The sequence below is a fragment of the Carex rostrata genome, chromosome 23 (genome assembly GCF_964058835.1).
Source record: "Carex rostrata chromosome 23, lpCarRost1.2, whole genome shotgun sequence".
NCBI classification, from domain to species: Eukaryota; Viridiplantae; Streptophyta; class Magnoliopsida; order Poales; family Cyperaceae; genus Carex; species Carex rostrata.
The window spans coordinates 6,054,022-6,079,508 of NC_135940.1; the positions used below are offsets into that span (position 1 = coordinate 6,054,022).

Here is a 25,487-nt window from a genome sequence, read left to right on the forward strand (position 1 = left end):
GGTTAATTTCAAATGCTGAGCTCGAGGTACCCAATTTGCACCCAGAGGTACCCAATGCTGAACTAATTATTTGAAGTGCTTGATTGTCAAGACTCAAGAACAAAGTTTAAGAATATATTATGCCATAATGCTCTTAGTATTTCGTTTAATAGAAGAAATGCTACAATGAACTTGCGATTATTTTCTCAAATGAAAGACTATAAGAAAACAAACAAAGAAAATATATACTTGCATGAGTTAGAAGTAAGAAAATTTTACTGATTCTTGACTTTGTGTAATTTTGTACTAGTCAATTCATACATATGAAATTAACTCACATAGATATACAAATTCTTGATTTTAAAAATAAATTATATAACAAGAAGATATTTGTTGACATTAAATTTATCATGACACCTTCACAACTAATGTTAAAGTTAAATAGTTAATCTACAGATGGTAAAATTAAAAGATGAGTTTTTTTTTGCCATTTAAATAAGATACATATCAAATTTTATTAATTTAATACTTTAAATTAGGAATCGTTACGTCATGTGGTCACGTTATTAAGTTAGAAGAGTAAGGCTACAGTGCTATTGGTTGCATAGAGGGCTACGGTGCTATGGCTCAATATTCGAGTTTTTAAAATTCTAACGGTCGATCCGAACCATTCATCTTGTTCTCCATATTAATATGTGTTTGGAGACCAAATTTTACATTTTTTGAAAATTTTTTACTATTTTTTTAGATAGGTAGAAAATCACTTGATTTAAAAAATTCTGCACCATTCAGATATTTAATTTTCTACTTATCTAAAAAAATAGTAAATTTTTTTCAAAAAATGTAAAATTTGGTTTCCAAACACATATTAATATGAAGAACAAGATGAATGGTTCGGATCGACCGTTAGAATTTAAAAAACTCAAATATTAAGCCGTAGTACCGTAGTCCTCTATGCAACTCATAGCATCGTAGCCTTACTCAAGTTAGAATATTATGTGAGTCACGATGATTTTTTGGGGACCGTTTGAGGGAACAAAACAAAACATACCATATGAACCCATTAATTTAATAAATTAAATTAACAATCTCGAGGCAACTATGGCTCGTGTTGGGCAGTAAGAGGGTCACTGCGTCAGGGAAGAGAGAGAGAGAGAGAGAGAGAGTTGAAAGAGAAGCTCATCTCGATCGAGAGAGAGAGAGAGAATGCAGCTTGGATCCACCATTTTTCAGGTGCTATTTATCCATATTTATCTGTCAGCTACTTCTCTCTGGGGTTTTGCTGCTCAATCCAACAGTTAGAATCTCTCTCTTTTACCTTCCTCTCTTGCCCTAGTTTTTGTACTCTCAACCTTCAATGCTCTTTTAATGGAAGCAATTATGAATAATCTGACCTTGTTTTCTCATTTCTGTTAATTCGCAATTTTAGTAGCTTTCTTCAGTCTCTCGGTTATGCTTGAACTAGTAATTTATGTCTAGTTAGCCAATTTTTTACTCCTGAAAAAGGAATTGATTAGTTGAAAATTAGCAAGAAACTATGGATTTGTTTTTCATTATTAAAATATCCATAATTCTGGTAAAAGCTGGTTTATCAAAATTACAAATTTAGGAATATTTTGGTTTCTGGTCCTAGTTAAGCTCCCTTATGGTATTTGGATATTTTCCAGCAATCTCGTTTTATTCTTTGCTTTATTACCAAATTAACAGATGCTTTTGGGACTCCAGTGTAAGCTATTTGTGTTCTGTACCATAATAGATAACTTGTTAGATTTTCTAGTTTATTTTTTGAGCATATTTTATGGATCATTTGGTAAAAGTTAGTCTACAGTTTGTAATTATTCTTTGAAACCAGGCCATTATCAAACTGTAGTATTGAGCTAATTCCATAAACTAAGCCCCATTTACAAAGCATATTCTAAATTGCAATATTCAATTAAGGAATATAATTAATATTTCAATTTCTGGTACAATGCTTACAAACATGCTTACAAATATTTCAATTTTACAGCACCATATACACTCCGAATCAGTTGTGGGAGCCGAGAAGATGTGCGTACACCACCCACCAGCACACTCTGGTACCGTGACTTCGGCTACACAGGTGGCCGCTTTGCCAATGCCACACGGCCAAGCTTCATCTCCCCTCCTCTCAAAACCCTTCGCTTCTTCCCCCTTTCTGATGGCCCTGAGAATTGCTATTACATTGAAAACATCCCAGCTGGTCGATACCAGATACGGGTCTTTTTCGGGTTGATTGCCGACCCAAATCTTGCTTCTGAACCAATCTTTGACTTATCTGTTGAGGGCACACAATTTGCTTCTCTCCAACCTGGCTGGAGTGGTGTGGACGAACAGTCTTTTGCTGAAGCAATTGTGGATGTCACTGGCACCTCAGCCTCTATATGTTTCCATGGAACGGGTCACGGCGACCCCTCTATTTTGTCCATTGAAGTTCTCCAAATAGACGACAATGCCTACAACCTTGGCAAGTCGTGGGTAGATAAGTTTGTGCTCAGGCCGGTGAAGAGACTGTCATCTGGGACCGGAAAACCAGCCTTTGATGAAGACTTGAACGGGACCCAATGGGGTGGGGACCGGTTTTGGAAGCCGATCAAAACATTTTCTACTGGAGATGACAAGGCTATATCGACTGAGAATGTCATAGCTGAGACATCAATTTCGCCAAACTTTTACCCCCTGGCTCTGTACCAGTCAGCCATTGTTGGTACGGATAGAGAAACTGGGTTATCATTTCAAATAGACATTGACCCAAACAAGAATTATTCGGTGTGGTTACATTTTGCGGAAATTGATCCGGCGGTTACCAAGGAGTTGCAAAGGGTTTTTGATGTGTTGATAAATGGAGATGTCATGTTTAAGGACGTAGATGTGATACGCATGACTGGAGAGCGGTACACTGCTGTTGTCTTGAATAAAACTGTATCAGTTAGTGGGAAGTCACTCAAAATTACATTAAAGCCCTCGGCTGGCCATGCTATTATTAGTGCAATTGAGGTCTTCGAGGTAATTGCCGCTGAGATGACTACTATGACAGATGAAGGTATGCAGCATTCTTTGAGGTTACTAGAATCCATGCAAGTATTATATTATATAAGCCTGCCTACATGTAACAAAAAGTTTCTAAATTGGTACCCAAGCCTGGTAATTTGATCCTTGGAGGGGGTGGGGGTGGTGCCACATATGACATTTTAATGTTTCACAATGTGTGCTCTTTGGGTACAAATAGTAATATCTTTAATCACTGGGCTATACATGACATTACCATTTTATATGTATCAAGTTGCATTTCACTGCTATTTAATAATTCTTTACCTATCTCTTGCGATTTCTTTTAAAAGTTTTGGCACTGCGAATTGTGAAGGCTATGCTGGGGCTCCCTCTTCGGTTCGGATGGAATGGTGACCCTTGTGTACCACAGCAACATCCTTGGAGTGGGGTCGACTGTCAGTTTGATAGCACCAAGGGCAAATGGGTCATTGATGGATTGTAATATAATATATCTCTTCTACTATTTCTATGTTCTAGAACTCTTGTATGCTTGCATCAATCTTAGAAATAAAAATATATCAATTATATATCTCATCTTTGTTATCTTTTTAATATGTAGAGGGCTGGACAACCAAGGATTGAGGGGGTTCTTGCCCAACGAAATGTCAAAACTGCAACATCTTCAAAGCATGTGAGTTTGCAAACTTAATTTTGGACTTTGGTAGGTCAACTTTAACTAATTACAAAAATTCATTTATTTAATTTCTTAACCTTTTTTTTTTTTTTTCTCAAAATAGAAATTTGAGTGAGAACAGCATTAGGGGTCCTATCCCAGTGACACTTGGTGAGATTGCTAAATTGCAAGTTCTGTAAGTACATTACATATACTCCAGTTCTTTTAAGATATTATCCCCAGATATGTTCCCTCTGAAAGCAAGTTATATCATTTGTAAGTCATAACCCTAGAAAACATAACGACACACCTTTAATAGTTCTTTCCCAACAGTTTAGTCTTTTTCAATTTTCCTCTCTTTCTTATTATCAATTGCCTCACTTTTCTTGCTTTCAGGTAATAGTATTATTGCAGATTCTTATTTTTATTTTTTTGGAATTTAAATCTAGATAACATGGTTGCTGCAAAACTCAGAACCTTCTAATTTAACATGAAAATCTCAAATAAGGCAAATAAGTAAAAATGATGACAGCAGATTAGATGGTACAAGCCGACACTAACACAATTTTGTTGTGGTAGGGATCTATCGTATAATGAGCTCAATGGCACAATTCCAGAGAGTCTGGGTGCACTCCAAAATTTACAGATATTGTAAGATTGCCTGTGTTGATTTTATCTTTTGTTGAATTAAGCTCAATTAGAAGACCGAAATTATAAATTCTCTTTTGTAGGAATCTTAATGGCAACTCCCTTACTGGAAAAGTTCCGGCTAACCTTGGCGGAAGGCCTCTTCACAGAGCTAGATTCAAGTAAGAAAAGAAAGGGAGAATTTCATGTATACCCCTAAAAAACTTCGAATTACGTATATCCCCCTCTAAAATTCATAATATCATTTTTGCCCTTCTAAATTTCAAAAACTCACAAATTTACCCACTTTATTGTCTTTTCTATTAAAATAGGTACTTTATAAACTCACCTGGAAACGTTTCAAGATTGGATCACCTGGATACCCTAATAAAATGTATAAATACAGGAATAATGTCATGTATGGCTCACGAAATGTAAAATTATAATGGAAGGCCTCTTCCATACTTTTTGTGGGGTTATACATGATTCTCTTTTTTCAGGGGTAATATTTTGATTTGTAGAAGGGGAATACATGAAATTGCACCATAAATAAAAAGTTAGAGTCTGAATGACTTGTTAATAAAATCCAAGCCTTGTTTATCCTTTGTACAATAACCAATTTAAAATGGCATTACAGTTTTACAGGCAATGATGGGCTATGCGGGATTCCCGGGCTGCCAGAATGTGGGCCCCACCTGTCAGTTGGTGCTAAAATTGGCATAGCATTTGGCTCACTGTTTGCTCTTTTGTTTGTGCTAGTTTTTATAACTTGTTGGTGGAAGCGGAGGCAAAACATTCTTCGTACCCAGAAATTGGCAGCAGGTGAGGCTAAAATTAACAATTATTATATTATATAAGAGGGGGGGGGGGGGGGGGGGGTGAGAGGGGGTAATGGAGGGGCATGAACTTCCCTTAATTTGTGAAAATTACTTCATATAAAAAATAAATTATTGCTTTTTGACATCCCTATGATCGGTGCTTCTTTCATTTCTCTTATACTCCATCTTAGTCAAGAGTGTTGTGCTACATACTTAAAATAAAGTTAGCCTTCTTAATTTAATTGATTTAATAAGAAGGTAAGAATTACTTGTGTTCTAGCATTTCAAACAGTTTTTTCAGTTAAAGTTTGTTAAAATTTGTTATTTTACAAACTTACAACATTTAGTATTTTTTTTTTCAGTTTTTTTGCGATCTAGGCTGAAAATGATATATACTCATGTTATAATAGAAAAAACAGTATGAGAACTAGAAGGCCCTTAAATTAGTATCACTCAGTTTAATAATTATCGCTAATGTAAAATTGGCCCATCCATAAGCTTTTTGGCTTAGTTTTTGAGTTTCCCCTTGACCAACTTTGCTTCCTTTTTCTTTAAGCCAAATATGAATAAAATCAAGCCAAGTAAAATTTAATTGCAGATTTTGAAGTTTGCATAAACTGATTGAAATAGTGATTTGGTTGAGTTAATACTGTTAAGTAGTCAATTTTTGCTTGACTGGACCTTGATTTAATGGTTCAGTGTCTTCAAAGAATGCCCAAAAAGATTAGTATTGAATTACAAATATGAGCAACATTCAGTGTGCCTACCGGCTTCTCATAAAAAAATATAAAAAAAAAAAAAAAAAAGAAAAAAAAAACATTCAGTGTAAGTTTGCAGTTATCTGGATGTTGTGTAGAATTTGCGACACAAGGGCATACATATGTTGTACTGATTTATAATTTTTGTTTATACCATGCCAAAAATTCACCCTCATAAATTTCAAAAACTCACAAATTTATCCAATTTATTGCATTTTCTATTTAAACTCATTTTAAATTTAGAAGAGTATAGATGATATTAGAGGAGGGATCCACCCACAACATTTGAAAGTTACAACATCTTACAACAATTTGGTTTTGTGATTTTCAAAGTCCAAATAGTCGATCGAAACCGTTAAACACGATCTCTATATTAATATATGCTTTAAGATAAAATTTTATATTTTTCTGAATTTTTTTTACTATTTATTATCTTACAAAACTGCTATTTTTAGACAATTCTGGACCACTGAAAAATAGCAATTTTGTAAAATACGTAATAGATAGTAAAAAAAATAAAAAAAAAATGTAAAATTTGATCTCCAAGCACATTTTAATATAGATATCATGTTGAACAATTTGGATCTATTGTTTAGACTTTGAAAATTACAAAATCAAATTGTTGTAAGATGTAACTTTCAAATGTTGTAAGTGGATCTCTCATGATATTATGAATTTTAGAGGGGGAAATGTGTAATTTCAAGGTTTTTGAGGGATATACATGAAATTCCCCCTAAAGAAAGTAGCAATCTTGATTCTGTCTGATATTCCTATCTTTCTTTCTCATTTGTAGCGAGGGAGGCTCCATATGCTAAAGCAAGAACCCACTATAGAGAGATACAACTCGGAAAACATCACCGGCAGCACGAGACTTTGAAAAATGCCAATGCCAGTGAAAGTATACCTCTCTCTTGACGAATAGATACAAACTTTATACATGATCTAATCATAAGCTGTAGTTAGCTTACAGAGAAAGAGAGATTTGAAACTTTTTGGCTGGAGGAAATAATCAACAATTAGTTAGTTCAAGATTTTGTTTTTTAAGTTCTATTTTTATGGAGAACTTTTGGTAAGACTGTACATAGCTACGGTTGTTTGTACATACTGCTTTCTATATTTGGCTTTGTGCAGTAAATGAACAGTTTTTTTTGTTTTTGTTTTTTAAATAATAAATTATCGTCAAAGATCTGTTCACAAATTATCGTTAAAATAATATGGATAGAACAAGTAATAATAATGAATTTTATGCTGTTGCCCAAATAAATTTAATCTGGAGGCACATACCCAAATAGATAATTAGTTCCTATTCTTTCAAAATGAATCAGACAGCCTCAAAATTAAGATTTTTGAAAATGAGCGAGGTTGGTATCAATATTAGGATCCTGAACCATCTGAAAAAGAAGAAAATGATTCGTTCTATTATATATACACTGCATTTAAAACAATTTTCTTTCATTACAAATCACAATTGAAATTTTAGGACGAGATAGAACGGGGGCTACCAACAAATCCACTCAATGTTATAGGCGTGACAAAGGTGTCACAGAATTTGTTGCTCGCCAAGAAACGAAGGAACTGATTTGGAAATACTAGACATCACTTGATGGTGAAGTTGTAGGCAATTCTGCTCTGGAGAAGTACATCAATGATGTCACTTTTAATGTCTCGCGCATGGCACAACGTATTTATTTACCAAAATGGCGATGGATATGGCAAGGGCAAGCCCGACACTGATACCGAGAATCTAATAACCTCAGTCTTGCTTGAAGCAGTTAATTGCATAGAAAGGAAAATCGGCCGTTCAGGATCGGAATCGGACTGTACCAATCTGATTTTAGATTGAGTTATATGGTAGGTGATTTTTTCATTCAGTTTCAACTAAAACGGTCTCATACATTCTAGTCAAATTTTGACCGAAATAGTCCGATTCTAGTCAAATTTCAGCTGAAACGGTCCAATCGAGTCAAATTTTGGCCAAAATGTACAAATACCAATCTCCAAATTTTTTTGTTTCCTATGGGGCTCTAACAAGGGAGCTCTTGAATATCAAACCAATTAACACCACACTATGCTACTTTTGTTGCTAGAATATATACCTATATTTAAATATAAGTGTTTAAACAACTATTGAAGAGGAGTAATGCTCGTATTATATTGTATTAGTGAATTATTTGATTGTAATTACTTGATTAAACAAAAATTGTTGACAAATTACTTTTTAGTATAAAACAAGCTTCTTTCAAAAAAGTACGAGTTTCCAATCCGATTTGGCCAATTCCGACCGATTCACTTGATTCCGATTTCACGATCAAAAGACCCATCCCGATTCCGATTTTTCTTCTATGGTAATTTGAAATGATGTCTTCTCTTCCTTTTTGTTTGTTTGTTTTTTTTTTCTTTCTTCTTTCTTTCATTCCTGTAATTTACTTTCAATTGTATTCTAATGTTGCCGTGTTGTTTTAATTTCCTTCTGAATAATAATAGGCTTTTGTAAATAATAAAAAAAAAGGGTGTGAAGCTTTTCTTGTTCACTTTCTTGTTAGAATTATATGTATAAAGATTTTGCAAACTATAGCACTTGATTCTGTTTAAATCATATATCAAACTACGAAAATTCAAGTTTGCAAGTGATCTCGTGTAAGAAGATGTAATTGTTCCATCGCACAGTAAATAAAAGTCTTTTAGGAAAATAAAGTTAACCAATAATTGAAATTACACGTGACCAGAAACTTATTGATTGGTTGGATTACCTCTTTGTCAACAATATAAAATCATAAAGAGTAATTGTTGTTGTGAATGGCGTTATAAGCAGTCCATAGCTTTGCTTTTCTCTCATAATTAATTGTTGGCCAGTACAATTCTATGCACTTAGGTTACATTTGGATGACACAGGAATAGCGCTAACTCAGGAATAGCTGCTATTCTTGGATTAGCGCTATTCCTATGTCACCCAAGCGTACCCAATTAAGAGTTTTGCAAGTGGCATTATGTCGTTCTGAGTTGTCATTTAAAAATATTTGAAAATGTGAGAACAGTTATTAGTCAAACTTTGTGTATGATTGTAGACAATCAGACGAACGGTACCATCTGAAATTAGAATATAGAAGCTTACTAACACATTTGCAAATTTAGTTTCAGAATTAGTTACTTCTTTAACAGTTGAGTCGAAACATTATGTGGATACATAACAGATTAGTACTGTCATGCAAAATTTATGCCAAAAGTTGAAACAATGATGTATATATGTAAAATTGTACTTTTCTCAATTTACATTATAAAAAAAATTGTAAATTTACATTCCAGAAAATAAGCTAACCTTTTGCAATAAATAACTGATACAAATGAGGGAAATTAAGAATTGCTGCTGGCTCCTTTAATTGTATCTATTTCGAGCACTAATAGATTTGCAATGAAGAAAAAAAAAATACATGAATAATATTTTTTTATTAATTGTTATAGAAATCCATGTCATGAATTTCAAATTGCGTAGATAAAACATTTTTTAGCCAAATGTCATGCATGTCTAGACTCTTATAGATAGGCTCTAGTTGCAAGATATGTGAAGGCATTATATATTACTATGTATAATGCCTTCTCATACATTACACATCTAAATTGGAAGTGTGCAGGATTACCATGTTATGTATAAAATAGAAAAAAGTTGGTATTAAATTTTTTTTTTTAGAAAACAGTAAACTAAGGTGTAGTTGCAAAACTAAAATAAAAATGAGATCAACGAAAAATAGAAATTCAGGTCTCGATTGAAGAGAAGAATGAAATACCAATTTAGAGATGAATTTGAGTTGGTAATTAAAAAAAGGGTAATTTTAGTTTTGGGACTACACACCCCTTACTTTATTGTCTTTTTTTTGTTTCTACATCAAAAAAAAAAGACAATAAAATAAGGGTGTGTAGTCCCAAAACTAAAATACCAATTGGAGCAATGAAAAATAGTAATTCAGGAAAAAAAAAATCAGAGCGAGCTGAAAATTGGTGTCACTGACAAATGGGACCCACCTATCAGAGATACTGTAGACGAAATTTTAGATAAACATTACTTGTACCCTTTTTCCTTGTTCTTTGTTTTGATTCCCGGAAAAAAAAAACCACAAAAAAATTTATTCTTGCTCGATTTTGGTTTGTCCGATGTACTTAAGATATACTTGACCCCTTTTTATGTGTATCCTCTTTGGCCATTTTTATTAATATCCTAAAAAAAAAAATTTTAAACTGCAACCGCATTGGTTTTTTTTTTTTAAATTGCCCCGATCACTAGGCCCACGGGCGGCCCACCCTCCCTAGCAGATTGCCCAGGTCGAGGTGGTCCACTAGGGAGGGTGGTCCTCTTTTTTTATTTTTTAGAGAGATCTTAATATTTTGATTTAAATAATTTTATGAAGAAATTTTTTTCTTGTTTAGAGTGTATGCGAAAAGATAAGACATTTGATATATTTATGCAGTGATGTTGTAATTATTTATAACTTTGATTTGATTTGTTAGTTGGATATCACAAGTTTAAAGATAACACTAATTAAGGATTTGGCCTTGATTCAAAAATTTTCAAACTCTGACAGCTTGTTGATCTTCTTCTCTTTATTTCTGGTACTAAAACAGTAGTTTAGAGCTACTAAAATATGAACAAACTTCAAATTAGATCTCTATCTATAAACAAAGCACCATAGACTGACCTCTGGTATGGTACCAAGTCTAAACTCAACAGCCAAGCACTAAGCAAAGTCCACTGGTATAGTGCAATGCATTAAAACATCAAATTTGACATCTTCTGGTAAATCAGCAAGTCTGGACTGATACAGGAACCAAACTGAAAAAGTGATTACACCAGCATGTAGAACATTCAAAAATACACATAATTGATACAAATTTCAATTTATTTAGATTTTTCTACAATTAGTTATGAATTTTCAAAGTTCGGCTTTAGAAAAAATCATAACTTTGGCTAAGAAAGTCAGATTTGTGCGTATGACCACTTTTCAGAAATAGGGGGGGACGAGATGGATCCGAATATCGCACTGGGGATCACCCCCGGGCATCCAAAGCATCAGAATTTCAAACAATGTCGTTTAGTGCCTCAAAAATTCAGTTTAAGTTTTCGTTCAACGGTAGACGTACAACGATTGGTATTTTGTTTAGTCAAAAGTCTAAGAGATTATTCAAGAATTATTCATATAATTATTTTAAAATGCATTTAATATTTATTGTGTTCGTTTGCCTATCTCCGAGCAAATGGTATATGTTGACAATAATCAAATAATCCAATTATTCTCTAAAAAAAAAAAAAACTTGACATCATTGAGGCAATCTAACTATATTTCCTTGTATATATTTGAATAAAATAAATTATTAAGAATCAATGCCAAGTCCTTAATTAGTGTTATTTTTAGACTTGTGATATTTAACTGACAAATTAAATCAAAATTATAAAGAGTTACGACATCACTGCACAAATATATCAAATGTCTTATTTTTTGGCATACACTCTAAATAAATAAAAAATTTCTTCATAAAATTATTTAAATCAAAATATTAAGATCTCTCTAAAAAAGAAAAAGAAAAGAGGACCGCCCAGACCACAGGCAGTCTGGTCCCTAGTGGATCGCCCCTGACCCGGGCAGTCTGTTAGGGAGGGTGGGCCACCCATGGGCCCAGCGGCCGGAGCAATTTTAAAAAAAAAAAAATTCAATGCGAGGGCAGTTTTAAAATTTTCTTTTTTTTAGGGTATTAATAAAAATGGCCGTATCCCCTTCAACCCAGTCTGGATGGAATCCGTATCCTCTGCATTAACTCAAAAGGGAATCTTTTGAGTTAATCAATCTCAACCGTCCAACCTGTTTAAAAAAATTGTATAGACTAGATCTGCACTAATATTGAAAGACCCCTTATAGTATAGGCAGGTAGCGAATTAGCTCTGTTTAAAATCAAACGGTTGATATTGATTAACTCAAAAGATTCCTTTTGAGTTAATGTAGAGGATACGCATTCGTCTGGATGAGAGTTCTTGTTGCTTCCGAAAGTGGTGGAAAAAAAGAGCAAATATAATTGATGAATTTCTCAAGTTGGATTTTCGTTGGCATGCATTCCGATTCGAATTGTTGGCATCACCCATTATCATATTAATGTTTCAGTTAATCGAAATTTTCTATAACTTGAATAAACAATTATTTGTTATTTTGTTTAATTATTAATTCCTTATTTATACTATAAGAATTGAATTATATTGTACATGAGAAAAAATATGAGCCGTCAAAATAATGGGAATCAAATTATATCAAGAGAATTAATTTGTGTAATTTACAATTGGCATATTTAGCGGTTTCAAATTGCTGGTCTTAAAGTTTTGCTTTGTGATTGGTACATGAAATCATTGAACTGGGATTTACGTACGTACATGGTTTGTCTTGATCTGAAAGACCAACGTGCGATAGTCTCGTGAAATGATGCAAAAGTAAATTCTATATATATAATATTTGTGGTATTTAATTTGATGTATTTGTAAATTATTGGATTGTATAAAATTTGTTATAGGGAAACATGTCGTTAAATAACCAATGATTTCTATAGCTCCTCGAATTTGTTACTTTTTAGCGGCGTAGATTGATGTGTCAAAAAAAGATACGAAGATGCTGTTGTAATCATGTTCCTGTAGGTCAAAAATCCAAGATGTGACAATATAACTAGCAAAGCAAGAAGGATACATGCAACTTTGATTTTGGCCAACTAAACTTTAAGGTTGAATTAGTGTATGATATTCTTCATTCATGATATTCCTCGAATGAACTACGAAAGCAAACTATTTCATTTGAAGTTTTATTAGGAATCACTACAACTAGAATTTCTATTTCTCGGAATCATCAGCAATCTTTTCATTTCGCATGATATGATATTTCCCATGAAAAAAAATATTACAACACCACAAAAGAAATGTAACACATTCCTTCTCCTTTTTTGTTCTCCGGATGAGCAAAACAAGCATTTTTATTTAGTCTCCAAAATGAGACGCACTCATAATCTCACTGGTATACTGGTACAAGCACTCAGAAAAATGCACCCAAAAATAAGAAGGTTGTAGAGATTCCTGGCTATTGCCAAGACTGCTTATTAAACAAATTATGCATAATAACCAAAGACATCATAATATGCACACCATACATCACATAAAATGCAAATCTTAATGCGATGAAGATGATACATTAATCCATTGTAACTCCAGATGGATGTCCCCGGAGCCGACATTTTTTAGCCGCAAAATCAAACCCTGAAAAGCCTTTCCTTTCTTCACAGTGATTTCACTTGCACATACAAGCAAGTTTTGCTTGGTTGGGTGAAGTGTTTTTATAACAGTATTATCGGGTATACTCTTCAGGTCCATTATCGCGACCTCAGCTAAGTCGTGTATGGTGAACTCAGTTTCTCCCATTGAGTCGTCCGTTGTGAAAGTGTCTTTGTCCAAAATTTCCTATATTAATGGACAAATTAGCAACTTGTATAATAAAAGTAGAACATAATTACTTTTAAAGTTCCTTTTGTGACTTTATTTTATATTTGGGATTTTTAGTTTTTCATACTTGATCATGCTTGTAAGAAAAGATGTTTCAAAGAAACCTAATAATAGAGGAACAGATAAAAATGATTCTCAATATCACAACTTTAATTTATGTTGGATTTTCATCATTTGAGGAACAAAACATAATAGTATGATCATCGAAGAAACAATTTAAAAGGTTTATCTAGTATTTCAATATGCGCATCATATAGGATATAGTCACAATTTTTTCCTATCACATAGTGACATTTAGGTATATACTTGTGTAAGCATAAGTAGAAAAATGACCCATTTTTCTTTGGAAACCGACCAATTAGAAGACTACCATTTTTCTATAACATGCTACATATTTTTTATTTTTCTTAATAAAGTGCAAAATAGGTACTTCATAAATTTTAATAGAAAATAAAATCAAATGGGTAAATTTGTGAGTTTTTGAAATTTGGAAGGGCTAATATTATGAATTTTAGAGGGGGAAATATATAATTTCATAGTTTTTGAGGGATATACATGAAACTTCCCCAAAACGGTTGTCAATATAACAATTTTAATTTATGTTGTGTTTTCATCCTTTGAGGAACAAAACAGAATAGTATGATCAATGATCATCGAAGACAAATTAAAAAGGTTTATCTAGGATATTTAATATGCTATATGTGCATCATTTACGATATAGTCACAATTATTTTATATCACAGATCTAACTTCATATACTTCACAATAACACTATTACACAAACACAGAAATACACAACACAACATTAAACTCTGCGTCACAAGCACAGTGTTAAGTCATCTGAAGACTTGGAAAAATTTAATACTCTACAACAACAGTTAGTATACCTAGCAATGTTAGTTAAATCATGGGCCCACGAATGTTGACCCACTGCAGCTGTAGCTCGATCTCGCCCCTCTCTACATTGCGCAACCGCAAGACGAGGTCTTGACAAATTCTACCATTAGTGAACTTGACATGACTTTCCTCAGCGAGGCAGTTAGTCCGGGTTGGTTTAACGATCCGGATTGACTCGCCGGTCAAGGCCAAGAGTTGGTCAGGTTCCATCGACACCACTTCTGCGAGGTCCCACATGTTGAAATCGGCATCACCCATGCGGTCGTCCTTGGTGAACGTGTCTTTGTCGTAGACTGCCTATTACGCATGTTAGTTGTTTTGTTAATGTTCCCTAAGTTGTTAGTCATAGGTTGTAGTTAGATTCTTCTATCTTGGCCATATGAAATTTGTATTTGACAATGTTTGCAAAAAATCGATCAAGTAATACAATTTGATGTATATCTTGACATTAATTTTATGTCCAATTACAAATTCAAGATGTTAAAATCAAGTTGATTGTTTGTATTGCTGAGTAGTTAGCTGTAAGACATAAACCCTCTCCCATTAATTGTTCAATGTTTTTTTTTTTTTTTTTTAAGAAAGAAGATAAAAACATGTCAAGTGCATCTATTGTTGCAACTTGCAAGATATTTCGGCTATATATCTCTTGTAAAAGTATATTTTCATCAGGGGAGGTGGCCCTAAAGACACCTCATCAATTATTTTTTTATCCTTGAAAAAATTGAGTACTATAACTATAATTTTCAATTTATCAACTCTGATTAGACAGAAATTTGAACAACTGCTAGATTGAATAACTATCACAAGCCCTCCCATTAAATATTTTTTTTTTTGACACATGAAAGAATTATCAATTGCCAATTATCGTGATCACCATAATTGAAGGACAATAATATTGATACTTCATATGATATCCTATTTTATCTTACAAAATGGTTGAAGTTTTTTCTGTGCACATACTGACCTGACAGTAAGAAGGAAAGATGTCAACCAGCATCTAAATAGTATGAGCCCTAATTGACTGATACAAAATTGTTTTGGTCACAGAAGGTGAGTAATTCAAGATATTTATATTACACTAGAGAGGTAGAGCCCACTATGACCTTTTTAAAAAATAAAAAATAAAGAACAAGGAGATAGGAAGGACCAAAAAATTTAGCGGGAATTTCATGTATTTCACCAGAGAGATAGAGGCTACATATATATATATATATATATATATATATATATATTTTAAAATGGGTAAAATGGGTACATTCTAAATTTAAAATGAGTTTTAATATAAAAGGCAATAAATTGGGTAAATTTATGAGTTTTTGAACTTTAGAAGGGTAAATATGATATTATGAATTTTTGAAGGGGAAATACGTAATTCAAGTTTTTTGAGGGGTATACATGAAATTCCTTCCAAAAATTTAATAGTTAAAAAGTAACCGAATTCCTATTTACTGCTCAAGTGGAGTGACCCGCTTCTTTCAGTCAATAATGGACTCTCACAATCTGGCTAAAATTCTGATCCATTCCTTTAATTTGAAAATATGATGATGATAAGAACACAAAAAAATATATTTAGAATTATTTCGGCACAAAACATAACTTTTGAAATATGGGAACCAAAACAATAAATAAATGACAATTCAGGTACCATCTGTGTAAATCAACTAAAACCTTGTAACAACAAAAGTAGCAGTAAAAATAAGTTTGAACTTACAAGTTTGATGGGCACAGTAGCATCTGAGACAGATAAAGTGAGTTCTTCGTTCCATTCAGGATTTACATCCTTCTTCTTGACACTTGTTTTAACTTTCTGCATCAAAATTTAAAAAACTCTAATCACAAATTTTGAAAATCGATTTTTTATTCTTTAACTCCCGATCAATGCATCTGAACCGTTGATTACAAATCTCAAAGCTGTCAGCCCTGTAGAAATATACCCATGGGTTCAATCAGACAGTTCAGATACTTCAATCTGACCATTCCAAATTGTGGAGTACACTAAAGGACAGAGACTCCTGTCACAGAGGATATCATAAAAATATTTTACTGATTTATTAGAATTTTCAATGTCTCCTGGATGCTTTTGTAAGTTACCAGTATGCTTATATCACATAATTGCATATATAAACCGAAAATATTCATCAGTTTGTAGGGTTGCATCTGCACATTTAGTATCTGTCTATGTTCCCCTGATGTAATGCATTCCTTCATTACTTTACAATCATACAAACTCAAATTAAAGTGCAGATAATAAAATTTGCACAGTTTCTAATACAAGAATCTCTCGTATTAAATAATCAACTTTAACAGTCAAGATAAAAGCACAATCTTACGGACCAGTATGCGGCACTTGGTCAAAATTAACAAAAGAAAGAAAAAATGAAACCTGATTGCCCATTTTAATAACGACATAAGGATCGCTGCCTCGGGCGTCGCGTTTTGCGAGGTTAACCCCTCTTACTACCTTCACCTTGAGCAATCCCATCAATTTCTCCATTGTTGTATCGATACCACAAATTTAATTCTTTCGCTTTCTAGTTTGAGGAACAAGAGCGGAGGCAAATAGCGAGAGTTGATAAAGAGGGAGAAATGGAGAGACGAGACCTCGCTTTGTCTTTATTTAATGGAATGGAATTAGCGAATTTTTGGGGTAAATATATTGACAGAGTAGTTTTTGCACACGAGTCGCTGTTTCGATTCTATTGTCCGTCTGCGGCATGAAGCACAAAACTCTGTAATTTGTAAATATCTTCACCCAATTTTTGTTTCATTTGTTTCTACGGTTATCTATTTTTAGTGCGGGATTTTGCTTCAACCATGTCAGTATGATACAGCCAAATTTTATTGATGACTCAGACGTGCCACGTGTCAGGGTATATCTATTTTTTTCTTTTTCTCTTTTTGAAGAGGGGTAATATCTAGATTTTATTTGTATGATTGTCCTTATTTTCTATTATGACGTAAATGAGACGAGTTTGAGTTAGCTTATTTAGTTAATTAATGAGTCAATTCAAGTTGGGATGATAATAATGAGCTGTAAAATCAACTCGAGTTGACTCACAGCTTGTTTATAACTCATTCAACCAGTTAATTTCCTTAGTTATAGTTATATACTAGTAAAAATTTATCTAAACACAAACAATTCAAATGACTTAGTAAGAGTTTATCTAAGCACAAACAATTTTAAAATAATTAACAAGACAATTAACAAAACAAACAATCCAAACAATCCAAACAATAGCTTAGAAGTCATTTAGAAGGACATATAATTTATTGTGATGAATTTTGTGTAACTCGAGTTGTTAATGAACGAGTTGAGTATGCTCAAACTTAGCTAAGTTATTAAACGAGTCAGCCAACTCGAATTATAAATGAGCGAGTTAAAACAAACAGTTAGCCAGCGAGTTATGAACAAGTTACAAATTTTAGCTTTTTTTGTACAGTCCTACTTCTTATAGAATCACTAATTTAATATTTAAGAGAATATTAAATGAAATTTAAAATTTGGTTTATATTCATTTTCAATTTAAAAAAAAAGAGCAAAATATTAAGGACCTCTATTTAAAAACTTAATCACAAATTCCAACCTTTCAAAGGCTATAATTTTTGTTTTCTTATATTATGTTTTTCTGTATGCTTCTTTTATATTTCATTGTTTCCATTAAAGTTTTTGCATGGAATTAGAATCATACTTTTTGGTTTAATAAATATATCAGTTTCATCCCGTACATGTCCATTGAAATTTGAAAAAGATGGATATATGGTCTACACAAAAAGAATCTGATTCTTTAATTATTTTGCTTCCAGCTGACATGACATGATTTTCTTTATTGTTTACAAATATAATAATTATTTCTGAAAATTTAGTTCTGATTCAGAATTTTATTCTCTTCAACAGAAATTACATTAATTTTTTTTTCTCAAATTTCATTTTAAAATATTCCAAGTATTGATCTGCTGAGATGTACAATTTTTTCTCAATGTAATCATTTTTTAAAAGTAGATCCTTTTGCTAATTTTAATTTCTCCTTTTTATTCTTTTTATTTTGTATCCTACTACGGTTCTTTTACTCATTTTTGTCTAATTTTTTATTCGATCCGTACGTGTGGATCCGAAATTTTTATTTTACCAACTTCCAAAAAGAGTTAACCTCTTTTTCGTCATAATTCAAAAAATATCCTAATCGCCAGTAGAACTGGCAGTATATTAAATCGTCATTTCAAACGGTGAGTTTTAAACATCTAAAGGTTCGAATATTTAAATCACTAAGTGGGCCCTTTCAAAATTGGATATCTTCTCTGCAGTCAACTGTCTAGTTTGATTGGATTCAAATAAGCTCAAATCCGAGATCATGAACAACACCTCTGAAATTTCTGAAATTCCGAATCCTGCCGTCCAACTGTTTTGAGATGCATGCACATAATAACCAACTGTTTCGAGATGCGTGCACAAAAAAAATTGGACGGTTAGATTCAGAATTTCAAAAATTTCAAGGTACTGTTCATGGATCTCGAATTTCAGCTGATTTGAATCCAGTTTGTTCAATGCACAAATAGGGATAATGTTTTTATTGTAAAAGATGTAATGAGTTTGTTCGTTATAAAAAAGAAATACAGTTCGTCGATTAATGAATTAGGAGCAAAAGTAGGGTGTGATGTGCTCACTAAGAGAGATTGGTGAGCACATCTCTAAATGGCTATCGGATTGATTCCGAACTACAAATCTAAACCGTTGAAATCCAAGTACTTCGTGAGTGATGCATGTACATAAAATATTTTAAAATTTCGAATTCATTAAATACATGGTCAAGCGGTCAAAACAATGATGAAAAATTAATACATAAACCATTTAAAAAAATAATTTATAAAATGTCCATTGTTTTGACCGCTTGACCATGTGCTAAATGAATTCAAAATTTTAAAAAATTTGCATGTACATGCATCACTTACGAAGTACTTGGATTTCAACGGTTTAGATTCGTAGTTCGGAGTCAATTCGATAGTCATTTGGAGGTGTGCTCACCAACCCCTCTTGGTGAGCACATCACACCCTAGTTTTGCTCATGAATTAGTGTTACACCTAAAATCAGGAATTCTGGATTAAGGTGTGATCAACAATGTCCCGTGCTTAATTAATCATTAAGCACGCTAGGCTAAGATAAACATATAATAAAACATCAGCGGAAGCATAATATAAAATGTCAAGCATCAGTAACATATAAATAAATAAACATAAACATACACATCGTACAAAGTGTAATCCACGTTACCTCAAAATAAACATCATCTAAAGAAGGGGAGTATATAATCTAATGAATTCCATATATAATACAAGAATATAGATACTCATGATCCTTACCAAAATCCTAAATAAAAGTAAATCAAACGGTGTGGTCATCAGGGACAGCTCCTGACACCTCCTGCTACGGATCGCCAGACTCTTTACCTATAAACCCACAAAATAACTTGTGGGTGAGTGACTAACCGCCCAGTATGTAACCCAGAATTATCCCCTCAGGGATCCTCTACGGTCAAAACACTTTTATTTATAAATTGAGTACAGTTATGAATATAATTAAATATGCACATGTGTGAACCTATATCAATATCTAATACAAAAGAAAACATTTTTTAATCAATGCCATGATGCGCATATTCTAATATGCCAACATGCGAAATAACCCAAAGTTTAAAATACAATAGCAGATGATAATCAAATCGGAGTCCAGTACCGAAGCACTGTGTGCTCAAATATAATAATGATACAGATTAAGTAAATCACCTCGTGCCGTGCCAATAGGATCAAGAGATCCGCAACAATATAATCCAAGTACTGTGATCAGAGGCACAATGATACGCGTTGCCTAATAACATTGAGCATTGCCCACAAGATAGTAGCACACTAGCAGATGGTTATATCTTAAATTTCGTGTTTCATCTCGCCTAAACGATTCGTCAACCAAACATATAAAATAGGAGAAATCATACAATGCAAGTCATAAAATAAGTCAATCTCATCCCTCATGAGCAAAAGAGAACTCTACTGTCCAGCCAGACCAATAAGATCAGGGGCTCGAGTCAGGCTCCGTGCATCAAGGCTCGAGTTCGACCTTATGCACCACACACAATTCCACAAGGCTCGAGTCAGGCCTTTGGAATTCCGTTCTAGGCAATGTAGCTCCTAATGTAGGGGGAATCACTCCCGAATCGTTTCGTGCCTCAAGGCTCGAGTCTGGCCCACACGTAATGGTAAAATGATCGAAAAGAATATATAATCAAAGGTTTATACATATAATAGAAGTCCTAGAAGACCATCCGGAAAGTCAAGTGACACCTCGGCTCAATGGCTGTTGAGCCGTCCCATGTCCCATACCACAAGAAGGAACGAAGTCACTCGGTCTCTACTCAGCTCTCACCAATGCATGCGTATGCACATAAAATAATAATATATTGTCTTCTACGAGAAGAAGACAAAATAATAACCTAATATTCTAATAATATATATATGAGGAGGGATCAAGTTACAACAATTTTTGAGTTACAACAAGTTACAACAACTATTTTTTACATTTTCAAAGTCCAAATCGTCGATCCAAACCGTTAGATGTGATCTCTGCAATAAAATATGCTTGGAGGCCAAATTTTACATTTTTTGAAATTTTTTTACTATTTATTAAGATGAGTACAAAAACTAGTCAAATTCAGACCATTAAATTTTGTACCCATCTTAATAAATAGTAAAAAAATTCCAAAAAATATAAAATTTGATTTGAAAACACATTTTATTGTGGAGATCACATCTAACGGTTTGGATCGACGATTTGGACTTTGAAAATGTAAAAAATGGTTGTTGTAACTTGTTGTAACTCAAAAATTATTGTAACTTGATCCCTCCTCTATATGATTACGCGCACGAAAAGAATAATTCAGATATCTCACACCTGAATGGCAAGATTACATGCAAAAAAAGAATAATTCAGATATCCCACACCTGAATGGCAAGTTGTAACTTGTTGTAACTTGGATCGACTGGCAAGATTACGCACACGAAAAGAATAATTCAGATATCTCACACCTGAATGGCTGAAGACGCGGCAGCTAACCCTCAGCAAAATTAGCGAGATCCTCGTATGGTCCGATTTGCGTGTCAGTCGGATCGGTCCAAGGATCAGACTCGTACGGAGTCTGCTGATATGAAATTACATAATTTAAACTAATTAAAATATACTCTAATTTATTCTAACCCTTGCCCCAATTAATATGTGTAGGTCAAATTCTCGATTATTTTGGTTTTATAAAAATTACCAATTCAGTCAGTCAGATTGACTTGATTCGAATTCATCATGAGTAACTTGATTTAATCTAATCTAATTCTATTTGAAGATATATTGCTTGTTTAAATTTTAATTTATAAAAAAACTTAGCCGAAATCTTCATTTAAATCATCTCGTTATGCTACTTTTAATTAACTTCCTAAATTTGATCAAGTCCAAAATGAAACATCTAAAATTATTCAGTTAAGTGGGATTTTGTCATATAATTAATTGTAATAATTAATAAGAAAATTATAAATAAATTTGATTACTTTGATCTAGTCACATATCTTCCTTTAATCTTTTTATGTCAAATTCTTGGACCGTGTCCAGAAGAGCCGAAGCTCATATTTTATTTAAAATCTCTTTCTATTTAGTTCTATTTACCTTTAGATCTAATGTTAATTCATGGTTAAAAATTTATGACATAAACTTCTAATATACTTCCTATAATCAAAATAGTAGTCTAAAATCATTACTAAAATTTTCTACATTTTAAAACTAATATTTCTATGAAATTCCCACTAGAAAAGGTTTATTATACAAATTTTAACATCATGTCACAAAGAGGTCCCTATTCACTATTCAGAGACTGTTTTCTAAATAAGTTTTATTTTCTGTCACAGTTTGATCCCTGAATCCTAGGGGTGAGTAAATTGCTCATAACTCGTGAGCCGCTCATAACTCGCTCATTAAATGCTCACTTAAACTCGCTCATTTATCAACTTGCTTAAATTCGCTCATTTATTAAATAAGCAAGCATGAGCATGCCCCACTCGCTCATTTATGATTTGCTACATCTAATCCCTGCCACATTCAATCCCAAATAAATTTCTGCCACATCAGCCTTGCCTCATTAAATCATGTGTAATATTCATAGTTTCATCATACATTCATTTTTTTTAATTCGGCAGAACAAGTTGAAAGTATTACACTTTGTTAGATGATACTATTGATTTTTGTTATATTCTATTGTTGTTTGTTGGACGATAGCTGTGAAAGTATCACTATGATTCTATTTTTATTGGTTTTTTATTATATTTTATTTAAATGAATTATGACAATTTATTAAATTTTAGTACTCATAACTCGTGAGCCGATCATAACTCACTCATTAAAAACTCGCTCATTTACCAACTCGCTCATTTACTAAATGAGCGAGCATGAGCATACCCTAACTCGCTCATTAATCACCCCTACTAAACCCTGTCAGACCCGTAATTTTGTATTATAACCCCTGTTATTTAACAGAATCCACTCAAAGCTGTACAAAACCCTGAAATATTACAGAAAAGACCCTGGAATGTTGTAGAATAACACAGAACTGTGCAGAATGCTGAAAAATTGCAGAAATGACTCTGGAAACTCAGAACCGCATTCCAGTATACCAGAAAATGCTGGTATCAACAGATACCAGTGTGTAGGTGGGTGTAAAAATGTAATTTAGAGCAAGGCATCAAGGAATTCAAATTGTATATAATCTCTAGGGTATATCCGAACTATGGTACATGTGGTACTAATAGGAGAACTCAAGCAAATCATAACTCTAGGCTATTCTAAAAACAAATCAAGTGTAGTGAAGTGTTTAATTGCTAGTTCATACATTTATCAAGCATTTAGAGTCAAGCTCAATTCAAAAGGTAGAAAAATCACAATTACTAAGCCCATCGGATATTGGTACCAACAGGGCATTAATAGAAAGTGGTCTAAGTGGTTTCACAATTTAACCATCCCCCAAGTTAACAAATCATACGACATCAAGGCAAAACAATTAGATATGCAAAACTATTGAAATCAAAGTCGACGTACACAAGGACAAGTAAATCCCAGACGGTTCACCCCTCCACTAAACAACAGGGAAAACGACACCGAGAAGAGCTTGATCCTCAAATGACCAACATGAGTAACACAAGGAATGTTTCTGTTTGGGAAAAGGGGTTTTTAGTTTTGGAATAATATAGGCAGTTTATCTTTAGGCTTGAGGGATGTGTGTGCATAGCACTGTTCTGGTATTGGACGTTGATCATGCTGGTTGTAACCCTTTTTCTAGATTTCTAATATTAAAACTCTGGCAGCCTCTGCCCGAAATCAAAAAAAGAGTAACACAAGGAAGATTGACGGCAAGAGAGTTTGCATTACCGGTTAAAAGATCCAATCGGCATCCGAGAGGACGTGAAAGCATTAGCCTCCTTCGCCCGCACCACACGACCACCATTCACAGTCATGATACACATAAAAGAGGGTAGAGCAACAAATCAACCAATAACACATCAAAAACTACAGATCTGCCCGACTTAAATAGTATTAGCCTCCTTTTGATTTTACTGTTTTATTAAGCCAACTGTTGAATCAGCGATTTTTAAAGTGACTTAATAAATAACTAGTAATCGTGCCCGTGCACAGCAACGAGAGCAAATTATGTAGTAGAAAACATTAAGCTCCTTAATAAGGAGGGATAATTTAAATCAAATTTGTAGAGAAAAATAGTTAAATACTATATTTATTTATAGGATAACACATGTGAACTCTAGTGTAGTGGTAAGAATTTTGGCACCAACAGAACCCAACTGGGTTCGAATCCCGCCTTCAGCAGAAAAAAAAGGGTGCGCGGTGCACAGGCTCGGTCCGCAGGTGCCGTGCGTGGTTCAGAGGCTTCTGGGTTCGAATCCCGCCTTCAGCAGAAAAAAAGAAAAAGGGTGCGCGGTGCACAGGCTCGGTCCGCAGGTACTGTGCGTGGTTCAGAGGCGCGGTCCACGGGTGCGGCGTGCGGTCTACGGGCACTGGGATCATATGCGGCGCGACCAATGCACACTTAAGTGTTGAAGCTCATAATTTGGAAAATTGATCTATGTGCGATCTGGAAATTCAACGGCTGAGCATCATTCCGAAAAAAAAACAGTAAATCAGGACCCTTGTAGGATCTAGACATTAAGCTCCTTAATAAGGAGGAGAGATAAACAAATTCAGAAAAATGTAAAATTTGGTCTCCAAGCACATTTTAATATAGAAATCACATCTAACGGTTCAGATTGACTTTTTGGATTTTGAAAACAAAAAAAATGACTTATAAGCATATACCCCCGTATCTCTCCTCCTTATTAAGGAGCTTAATGTCTAGATCCTGCAAGGGTCCTGATTTTTTTTTTTTTTTTCTGAATGATGCTCAGCCTTGAATTTCCAGATCGCACATAGATGAATTTTTCAAATTATGAGCTTCAACACTTAAGTATGCACTGGTCGCGCCGCATATGATCCCAGTGCCCGTAGACCGCGCGCCGCACCCGTGGAACGCGCCTCTACACTAGAGTTCACATGTGTTATCTTGTAGATAAATATAATATTTATCTATTTTTCTCTACAAATTTGATTTAAATTATCTCTCCTTCTTATTAAGGAGCTTAATGATTTTTACTACATAATTTGCTCCCGTTGCTGTGCACGGGCACGATTACTAGTACTTATATAAGTAGAGTAGTCAACCCCCTCTCTCTATATATATATATTTAAAAAGCTAAGGCCCATTTCAATGATCATAAAAAGCGAAAAACCCCGAAATTTTTAAATATACCATTATACAAAAAAAATAAACCAAATCACCACTTTCTCTCAAAATTTCGAATTTTGACATGGCCGCATTCCCAAAATGCGGCCACTTTTCTGCGGGCTGCATCTAGGGATGCGGCCACCTTTTTTTTTTTTCTCTTCTTCGTGCAGTTCAATTTGAACAGGAAAAAAAAAGGGGTGGCCGCATCTAGGGGATGCGGCCATGTCAAAAATCGAAATTTTCAGAAGTTGTGGTTGTTTGGTTTATTTTTTTTGAAAGTATGATATATTTAAAAATTTCGGCGAAAAACCACTTCATCATTACCAGAAAAATATAAAAATATCCAGAAGCTACAT

At 33.6% G+C, this 25,487-nt stretch overlaps 2 protein-coding genes and 1 long non-coding RNA gene across 4 annotated transcripts; 2 read left to right on the forward strand and 1 right to left on the reverse strand.

Moving 5' to 3' along the window:
• Positions 1-1,079: 1,079 nt before the first annotated feature.
• On the forward strand, positions 1,080-7,005 carry RLP4 (receptor like protein 4). Its single transcript, XM_078324504.1, has 9 exons — positions 1,080-1,276; positions 1,988-3,040; positions 3,339-3,486; positions 3,608-3,679; positions 3,786-3,857; positions 4,241-4,312; positions 4,393-4,470; positions 4,926-5,110; positions 6,658-7,005. Exons 1-9 carry the CDS (start codon positions 1,186-1,188, stop codon positions 6,777-6,779), a joined length of 1,893 nt encoding a protein of 630 aa, XP_078180630.1. The 5' UTR covers positions 1,080-1,185; the 3' UTR covers positions 6,780-7,005.
• A 5,634-nt stretch (positions 7,006-12,639) lies between these two features.
• On the forward strand, positions 12,640-13,133 carry LOC144574866 (uncharacterized). The gene is made up of 2 exons (XR_013518298.1): positions 12,640-12,805; positions 12,844-13,133. It is a non-coding gene; the product is annotated as an uncharacterized LOC144574866 (long non-coding RNA).
• Positions 12,840-17,006, reverse strand: LOC144574865 (protein C2-DOMAIN ABA-RELATED 4-like). Of its 2 annotated transcripts, none has more exons than XM_078324951.1 (3): positions 16,661-16,968; positions 15,989-16,084; positions 12,840-13,338 (listed from the first exon to the last, which is right to left on the reverse strand). In XM_078324951.1, the coding sequence occupies exons 1-3, from the start codon at positions 16,769-16,771 to the stop codon at positions 13,051-13,053; spliced, it is 495 nt and encodes a 164-aa protein (XP_078181077.1). In that variant the 5' UTR covers positions 16,772-16,968; the 3' UTR covers positions 12,840-13,050. The 2 variants fall into 2 exon arrangements, with proteins under 2 accessions (XP_078181077.1, XP_078181076.1); XM_078324950.1 differs by lacking the exon at positions 12,840-13,338 and adding an exon at positions 13,913-14,574 and having other exon boundaries at positions 16,661-17,006.
• Between the last annotated feature and the right edge of the window lie 8,481 nt (positions 17,007-25,487).

Bases quoted from the DNA above. Each gene is read 5' to 3' on its own strand.
- RLP4 (XM_078324504.1), top strand. From the start codon at position 1,186: ATGCAGCTTGGATCCACCATTTTTCAGGTGCTATTTATCCATATTTAT. The intron at 3,858-4,240 runs GTAAGTACATTA...TTGTTGTGGTAG, and splicing joins ATTGCTAAATTGCAAGTTCT to GGATCTATCGTATAATGAGC. The intron at 4,471-4,925 runs GTAAGAAAAGAA...ATGGCATTACAG, and splicing joins CTTCACAGAGCTAGATTCAA to TTTTACAGGCAATGATGGGC.
- LOC144574865 (XM_078324950.1), bottom strand. From the start codon at position 16,771: ATGGAGAAATTGATGGGATTGCTCAAGGTGAAGGTAGTAAGAGGGGTT. The intron at 16,085-16,660 runs GTTTCATTTTTT...ATTTTGATGCAG, and splicing joins TTATTAAAATGGGCAATCAG to AAAGTTAAAACAAGTGTCAA. The intron at 14,575-15,988 runs GTAAGTTCAAAC...CATGCGTAATAG, and splicing joins CTACTGTGCCCATCAAACTT to GCAGTCTACGACAAAGACAC.